The sequence below is a fragment of the Ailuropoda melanoleuca genome, chromosome 4, assembly GCF_002007445.2.
Source record: "Ailuropoda melanoleuca isolate Jingjing chromosome 4, ASM200744v2, whole genome shotgun sequence".
NCBI classification, from domain to species: Eukaryota; Metazoa; Chordata; class Mammalia; order Carnivora; family Ursidae; genus Ailuropoda; species Ailuropoda melanoleuca.
Genome location: NC_048221.1, coordinates 133,018,234 through 133,027,030, shown reverse-complemented (window position 1 = coordinate 133,027,030; position 8,797 = coordinate 133,018,234). Strand labels below are relative to the sequence as shown.

At 40.3% G+C, this 8,797-nt stretch overlaps 1 protein-coding gene across 1 annotated transcript in view; it reads left to right on the top strand.

Annotated features, from left to right (window-relative positions):
• Positions 1–685: 685 nt before the first annotated feature.
• Positions 686–8,797, top strand: part of DDX1 (DEAD-box helicase 1) — a 35,324-nt gene continuing 27,212 nt past the window's right edge. The window contains exons 1-7 of the mRNA XM_002923069.4: positions 686–819; positions 3,429–3,480; positions 3,772–3,835; positions 4,962–4,991; positions 5,605–5,701; positions 7,488–7,535; positions 8,679–8,762. Coding sequence (XP_002923115.1) covers positions 804–819; positions 3,429–3,480; positions 3,772–3,835; positions 4,962–4,991; positions 5,605–5,701; positions 7,488–7,535; positions 8,679–8,762 — 391 coding nt within the window. The 5' untranslated portion in view covers positions 686–803. The remainder of the gene's footprint in view (positions 820–3,428; positions 3,481–3,771; positions 3,836–4,961; positions 4,992–5,604; positions 5,702–7,487; positions 7,536–8,678; positions 8,763–8,797) is intronic.

Sequence of the window (8,797 nt, the reverse complement as noted above, 5' to 3'; positions counted from 1 at the left end):
ATGGTACAGCCCGCACCCCGCAGTGAAGCAGACCCGCCTCGGATCCCACGCAGCCCTTTCGTCGTTATGTGTGGCTTTAGATGAGTTATTAACTTTCCTGAATCTTCCTGTCCTCATCTAAAAATACTAATACTGCCTGACCGAGGTGTGGGAAGGTCTAAACATTCATTTACGCTTGCTCCCTCTCTGCACAGAGAAAGGAGTCAAAATTGCACGGCAGCCAAATAACCTTGGAACGCTCAGTACCGCCTCAAACACCATGCCAGGGAGGTTGGGAGCCCTAAACCAAAAGTAGTAAGTGAATGTCTTGGGTGCAGGCACCACTAGTATCGGTTTTCTGGGCAATGAGCTCAGTCCGTCCTCTCCATCCTTCACACACCACAAAGCCCTGCTTATCTTCGGAGGTTGGAGGTGATGAACCAGAGAGGGCAGCGTTTGACGGTCAGATCATCCTGGGCCACCATGTGCCCCTCATCACATAAGTCCGCTTCCTCACGTGTGGAACAGTGGTCCTGATGACACACGGCACGCTCGAAGTTAACGGTAACCATTAGCACGGCTAATGATGATGACGGGTCCCGGCTCCCTGTAGAAGGCGAGGTCCCGCTGAACCTGGTCCACGCGTCGCGCGCTCCAGGGCGGGCCTTTTCTTCGACCGGAACCGTTCTTCCCGGGCTGGGGTCCTGCCCGGACACAGAAAGCCGCAGCCCAAGGGCCGGAAGCGCGCGCTGCCACTGCGAAGCGTGTCAGTGCGGAGGGAGGGAGGCAAAACGAGCGAGCGGAGCGCGCACCATCGGGCGAAGATGGCGGCCTTTTCTGGTGCGTCTTTGGGGCGGGGAGGAGGGGCCGGTGCGGACGGCTCCATCCGCGCCCGGGCGCTGGGGCAGCCGGCGGGTAGCCACAGGGCGGGGGCGGACAGGTGCGGCGGGGTCTCGGAACTGCGGGGGGACCCGTGGCGGCCTCGAGGGGGCCGGGCCGGGCTCCTCGGAGTCGGCGAGTGCCTTTCTCTTAAGGTGCTGGCCGGGCGAGCGTCCCCCTGCGCCCCCTCGGCTGTCTCCCCCGCCGTCGGCCGGCCGGCCTGCCCGCCCGGGGACCCGCGGCCGCGGAAACGATGCGGCGGCGGGGCGCTAGGCCTCCCGCCTGTTTGACGTGGCAGTGGTGAGCTCGGGAGCCCTGTCCTCCCCGCGCCGGCTCGGGGCTCGGCAGCGCCTGGGCAGGGCTCTGTCGGACGTGACCGTCCTGCCTCTGCCCAGTCTCTCCAGGCGTTTCTGGATCGAAAAGCCCCAGGCACACGTCTGATATTTATTTGTTAAACGCAGTGATAGCAACATTAATGTTAAATACTGAATCATGTTCGTCCGCATACACACTAGCGCAGCATACGTTTGGAAAACTCATGTGTTCTTTATTTGCTGTATGATCCTCTCCTTTATTCCAAACAGTAATTCGAGGTGGCTTATTTAACCCCAAAGTTGTGATTTTTCCCTCTTCTTTGTCATCCTTTGTAAATCCACAGTTTTACGAAGCTGCCATAAGCGTTATACATACTAAAGGTGGTGAATTTATGTAACAGTAAATGTATCACGTTAGGCCTAATATCTTTCAGTGTTCTTAACCTATTAAGATGACTTCTGATATAGCACAGTACTGTACTTTTTTCAGTTTACTCCTGTAAAAACATTAGGAATTCCACATCTTTAAGTCACCAGAGAGGACTTCTGGTTTGTGTTAGTTGCATCTCGTAAGAGGAGGCAAGGTGGCATCCACTCAGAGTGGTAGTTGATTTTCTTTCCCCCGCTCTCCTAAAACAAGATTTGAGAGCCGAGGAGTGTAAAGCAGTTTCAGATTGTCATTTTATAGGTTTGCTTCTTTGGGAGTCATGCACAAATTTCAAGCATGTTAGGGTAAAGAATTAGAAGAGTCTGATAGGAAGTAAAGACATGGAATCACAGAACATGAATATTCCTGTTTTTCCCTTAAATATTGAAGTGTTTTATTTAGAGAAAACGTGGTTCCAAAGCAAACATGCAGAGAACATGACCAGAATGGAGCAAGACGTCTAGAATTTGCTGGAAACAGTCTGTGCTTGCTGCTTGCAGTATCACATTTCACGAGCGACTTCAGCATGCACTATACTCTGTAGCGTATTTAAGACCATCGCTCCCCGTTTTTCAAGCACTTGCATTTTAGAGAGAGAATATAGTCGGATTCTAATGGGAGCAATTCTTAGAAAGGTCTGCTTGGATATACAACTTCAGATCTTGATTAGTTTTTTGACCTGTGGATTTTCCTGGGGAGATTTAGAGGGAGGAGAACCTTTTTTGAAAAAGATTTTCATACTTTTCCATATCGTTAATATTTATACTAACTAGTTGACTATGTACTAAAGTTTTATTGTTGTACCTGTTGTGTTATTTGCTAGTATGATTCTTCTCACATGCAAAGAAAAAGCTGTTTTTCCAGTGCACGTATTGAATGTGTAGATTTTTGCCTTTTCACAAACAATTATAAGAAATAAAAAATTTCCAAGTTGGTTATCTCTGGGGCTTAGGATTGTTTGAGTGTTGTTAATGTTTTAATAGAAATATGTATTTTTGTAATAACAATAATAAAAGCTTCATTTTTATAAATGCAGACTTAAAAATTACTTATTTGGAAAGGAGGTTTACGCAATCCAACTAACTACTGCAGTTCATTTGAGAAAGGACAAAAATGACAAAATACAATTATAAATAACCCTATCTTAATTTAGGAGTGGCTTCAAAGTGAATTATTTAAATATCTGAAAAATTAAGGACAGTTCTTCAGCTGTGATTTCCAGTTACCCAAGTTTTCACCCTGGCCCCTCCCTCTTCAGTTAGCCAGAGTTTGATTATGGTTGCCAGTAAGTGTGGGCCTATCTCTCCACTTGTCTGTTAACTTTTCTCAGATCGCTGAGGCTAATCACATGGTCCGTGAATAGTCAAGGCACATGACTTCCACATTATCTCCATATAAAACAACCAAGATGTTGGTTGAGAAGCTTCTTTCCAACTCTGGCAGATTTTCCCCGGCCATAGGAAGGAAGCACTTACTGGTGGCTACTGTGTGTCAAGGACAACTATATGTCAGATGCAGTACATATTACTATCTGTAATCTTCCTATAGCTCTACAACGTAGATCACACTACTTTGATTTTGTGTGGAGAAAATAGGTTTATAGCTTCCTTAGCTCTAGAGTTTGCTCAAGGTCACGTTGCTAGTGAGAGTTTGAATTTGAACTCAAGTCTTTCTCTGAACCTGTACTCTTTTAATGGTACCATACTCTGGAGGTACTGCGTAACAGTTATGCTCCAAAGCCTTTTCCCTGTTCTTTGAACAGTAATTTTAAAAGCAATATTATTAAAGTTTAGTATGTTCAGTTTTTTAAAATGAATTTTTATTTTCAGAGATGGGTGTTATGCCTGAGATTGCTCAAGCCGTAGAGGAGATGGATTGGCTGTAAGTACATAAAGCTTAAATGTACCTGTGACAACAGTGTTCAGTAATACAAACAGTGGTTAGTGATCGTAACAAATATTTTTGAGTCTAGTTGAGTAACTAAGATTCAGTTTTTCTTATGATTCTCTAAATTCTAGAAAGCTGCCTTTTTAAACTTGGATGTATTTTTAGCTGTAAAAGATTGGTGCTATTTGCCAAATTCTCTTTTAGGTTTCTAGTTTAACATGAATTATTTAGCATAGGTGATTCTCTTTTTACTAACTAAAATTCTTCAAAATATGATTCTTTTAGTCTCCCAACTGATATCCAGGCTGAATCTATCCCATTGATCCTAGGAGGCGGTGATGTACTTATGGTAGGTTTACATTTGGGGAGGTGTTTGGGAGCGGAGGACACACAATTCTGGGGCTGTTTGTGACCCACTTGAAGAGCTCCATAGGCTTAGAAATGATATTTTCACCAAATTACTTTTATTCATAAACATTTAGGATACACATACTGTATTCAAAGTAATGAGGCAGAAGTTGTGGGGAGCACAAAGGTGAATTAGATGTGATCTTTACCCTTGAGAAGCTTAAATTCACTAGCACGGTAAGACAGGTATACCGATAAATGTCTGCCATACAAGGGGCTCTACTTGGGGGAAGTATTATTTTGGACAAAGGAGAGATGAAAGAGAAATGCTCTGTTAAGTAGAGAATGTATCAACAAAAGCAGTGAGTAGGAGAATGCAGGCTATGATCCCAGAGTAATTCAATTAGATGGTAGCATAAAATGTGTGTGGTGGGGGCAGGGGGAAGGCATGTAACTTGAGATAAGATGGGAAATATATAGTGGGTCAGATTATTTGGGCTCTTTCTCAAGTGTCATGTTAAAGAATTGGTATTTGTTGGCAGAGAGGACCTTGGGAAATTTTTTTAAAAATTTATTATTTTAGAGAGAGAGAGTGCCAGCATGAGCCGGGGGTGGGGGAGGAGCAGAGAGAGAGAGAGAATCTCAAGCAAACTCCACCAAGAGTGGAGTCTGATGCAGGGCTCCATCCTGAGCCAAAACCAGGAGTTGGACGCTTAACTGACTGACCCCCCAGGGACCCCGTGATCATTGGACATTTTTAAGTGGGGATGTGTTACATCGTTAGAACTGTGTATTTATGAAGACAGATTTGGTAGCAGTTTGTAGTGTAGCTCAGAGATTAGATACTGCCGGGGTACTTTTGTAAGAATTTAGGTTAGAATGATGAGGGCTTGGATTTGAATGGTAGCAATGGGAAAGGAAAGCAGAGAGCAGATTCTTGAGGGATGGGGAAGAAGTGACAGGATTGGCAGTAGCCACAGTTGACTGAAGAAACCTGAGGGATCGAGAGGCACTGTGAAAATTACAGTAGCCAGTCAAGTCTTAAAGATTTCTCCATGCTATCATGTTAATTTGACTTTTTAATTGACAACCTAAATTGTAAACTCAACTATTTTTTTCCCACTTAGGCTGCAGAAACAGGAAGTGGAAAAACTGGTGTAAGTAATAAACTTAAATTGACTTACTTTGTAAGAGTTGAATTTTAACGCAAGTTTGAACAGTAGTTTTTACTTTGAATACTTACTAAAACAACCTTTTCCAAAATGTAAGGAATTGATTGCTTGCCACTGGGAGTGATATTTTAGTTGCCAGCTAATTCTGAAATAAGATCTGCAAGGATATATGTTTAAGACTAGTAGAGTTTTAAACTGGTATTGGATAAAGAGTTGCAGTATCTTTTGTATTTATATTTATTCCTGAATTTTAATGCAATGGCTCTGGTAATAAAGAGGCTGCAGATAGAGGTGGCTCTTCTGTTGGCCTGGACCAGGGAAGCAGTTTGTCAGACTGGACAATATTTTTCCTCTTTAGTTTAGGTTTGTTCCGGAGGTCCCCATTGTTTATGGTTTTGGGTTGTCAGCTGCCTCCTATTTCCTTCATTTAATCAACTCTCTTGTTATTTTGCTGGTATTTTAGGTTTGGGCAAATGAAATTAGAGTATCAGTCTGGAATATGTAATTATTTAATGTGCATGTGTAACTTGTAACATTGATTGTTAAATTATCATTAATATCTGAATACTAATGTAGAGAACTATTGTTTCTTTGTTAGGCTTTCAGTATTCCAGTTATCCAGATAGTTTATGAGACTCTGAAAGACCAACAGGAAGGCAAAAAAGGAAAAACAACAATTAAAACTGGTGCTTCAGGTAAGTTTTGCATATTAATATTGTTTCCTCTTATGTAAAAATAGTAATTGTCATTCCTGGCATTGACAGATGGGACGTTAGAGTGTGCATTTTTGTTGTCAGTATTTGGGGGATAGGGCTGTTGGCATTTGGTGCTCTGGAAATCAGGGATACTAAATGCCATTTACAGCATAAACAGTGAAAGATTGTCCCTCCTAAAATACTACTAGTGCTTTCTTTGAGAAAACACTGGCATTTTGGAAATTATATTTAGGTATTTTAATGTTTTTCTTAATATCTTTTATGTCTAATATTAAAGATAAATTGGAAGTTTTACAAAAATATTAAGGATTTTATTAAAAAATTGGTGGAATAAAAGTCCATGATGGTGGGAGATATCGCTTTCCACAGGGAAAGGAGGCATGCATTGTTTTTAAGATAAGAAAGGAGTCCAGGAAGTTAAAATGTAAAGTATAAATTTTACAGTCCGTTATGTTTAGTGCTATTTACATGGAGATTGATCCTTTACTAGGATTTCCAGTCCTATCTATGCCATGAGTAATCTTACATCAATTTCCTCATCTGTAAATTGTGTTGCTTTGATTAAATGGTTCTGAATCCCATTCTGCCTTGAGTAATCTATGGTTTTGTTATATTTTGACAAAATTTGTTCTGTATTGTGACAAAATAGCAAGCTTAAGTGGAGTGAACTTGGCACATCAACATTTGTCTTCTCAGTAGTTTGAAAGTAACAATGTTGCATAGTTCATAGAACGAACTCATTTGTAAATAAATTGTGTGAGATAATGGATATGAACTCTTCAGACTATTGGCCTATTCGAAAATAGTTTTAAAACTCGTAACAACTATAAACCCTCATTTATGAGAGATGGTGATAAAAGAGGATGCTTCCAGAGGAACAGAAACAGAATGGTAGTAATTTCAAAAATCATGGCCTGTGAGGAATAAAGAAACTAGATGTTTAAACATGGAGAAACAAGTACAAGAGAGATGAGATAATTGTAAAATCTTCAAAGGGATCTGGAGAGAAAATAATGGTTCTAGAAAGGACCAGGACTGATTAGAAGTAATCTAATGAAGATTTCTAAGTACTTACTAGTAACTAGATGGAGCCCACAATGAGAGCGAGAACCTCAAGAGTAAGTTACTTCTCCGTCAGAGTGTTTAAGCAGATGATAGGTATCATTTGACCACAAATAATCTAGAAAAGATTTCTACCTTTGGCAGGAAATTAGGTCTGAAAACATGCAGAATTCTCTAGCTATTACAATTCTTTGGTTATCCGTAGATGGTTAAGATGTTTTAGAAAAAGGAAAATGCTGATCCCGTGCAAGTGAGCAAAGAAAAAATTACGACTTTTGAATGTGATATTGACTTATTTAAAGGATTTGTTTTTCTCTTAAAAATGTTACAGAGTACTTAACTAGGTCCTGATATGTTGGTCATTTATTTCGATGTGTTCAGTTACCAAAGCTTCATTTTATCAGTGCCTTCATGGTTACGACAAAGATCAGTGCTGTCTACTACCAGGTGCAGTGAAGCAAGTGAGGAGAAAAGCCTTTAGCCCAGAGGGCAGTGCTTATTGCCTTTGACTTGTGTCAGTTTTCACTTTCAGTGTTGCCTTTAATAAAAACAGCAAAATGTTTACTTATACATTCTAAGTAATTTATAAAATCACATTAAATCTAGAGCATTAAGGTATGATATAAAATACAAAAGATTTGGTTTATTTTTTAGAGAGTGTTTTCCATTTCGTATGATTGTGTGTGACTTATTTTAATTTTAGTGCTCAACAAATGGCAGATGAACCCATATGATAGAGGATCTGCTTTTGGTAAGTGGATAGATTTTAGCAGCTTATTTGTAATTCAGAAATTTGTTTTTAATAATACCTGAGAATACCAAGAAAATTATGAAAAAGAATAGTAAATGAAGATTTAATTTACCAGATACTAGAATACAGTCACTACATTTAAATGGTCTAATAGTGATATAGGAATAGTCAAGTATGTCTTTGGAATATGATGGAAATACGTCCCAGTATATATGATACATTAATATGCAGAAAACAATATTTCATTTCAGTGGGAAAAAGGATGATTTATTTAGTAAGGGTGCTGACATAATTGATGCCCCATCTGTAGCAATGTAAAATTATAATTAGAAACAAATTCTATATGTACTTAGGATCTAAATATACATATGTATGTAGATGCTTCTCTTGAAAGTTTCATCTACATTCAGGTGCTGATTATGGGTTGCAAGCCTGACCCAGGACAGCAGTTATGGTTTCTCTCCGGTACAGACAAAGCCATATGCTTTCCTTAGAGTCAGGAAGCTGTAATAAGCACCGTGACTGACTGTGAGGTAGAATATAGAGCATACTTTTTTAGGGTCCTAGTATTAACAAATAACAACGACAGGTGTATTGATTTGTGCTTTTTCCTGCTTTCTGTTTATGGATCTGGATCCATGGATTAGGGAACAAGCCAGAGATACTTCCTGTTTTCCTTTAAGTGTAGTATTTGCTCAAGCTCTAATTTAAGCATAAAATCAGAGTAACAGGGATTGATGAGCGAGTGCTGCATCCCTTCTGAGGATCCATTTCTTTAAAAGACTTGAGAGAATGGTTGTCTAGACATATTTGTGTTGGTGGTACAATTACGGTATCAGTGGGAGTGAGACTGGGTGCTGTGTTGATTCCTTTCCAGACCTGATGCAATAAAGCCTTGTCCTAGTTAACAGATAGCAGTATAGGAACTAGTCCGCCACATGGCCAAGGCCCTCCAGGGATGAATGAGGACAGTTACTTTTGAGGAAGATCTTATTACTCAGGAATCAGTAAGTCTCAGTGTCTGCAATGTTGCAGCAAGTGAAGGAATTATTTTATTGGTGAGACTGAATGATATTTGTTTCAAGATGCTTAATGTATGTAATCTGTAACTGGCATGGTCTTTTGTGTTTTTCTCAAATCCAGCAATTGGGTCGGATGGTCTTTGTTGTCAAAGCAGAGAAGTGAAGGAGTGGCATGGATGCAGAGCTACTAAAGGATTAACGAAAGGTATTTAAATAGCGTTTGTACTTGAATGAACTTGT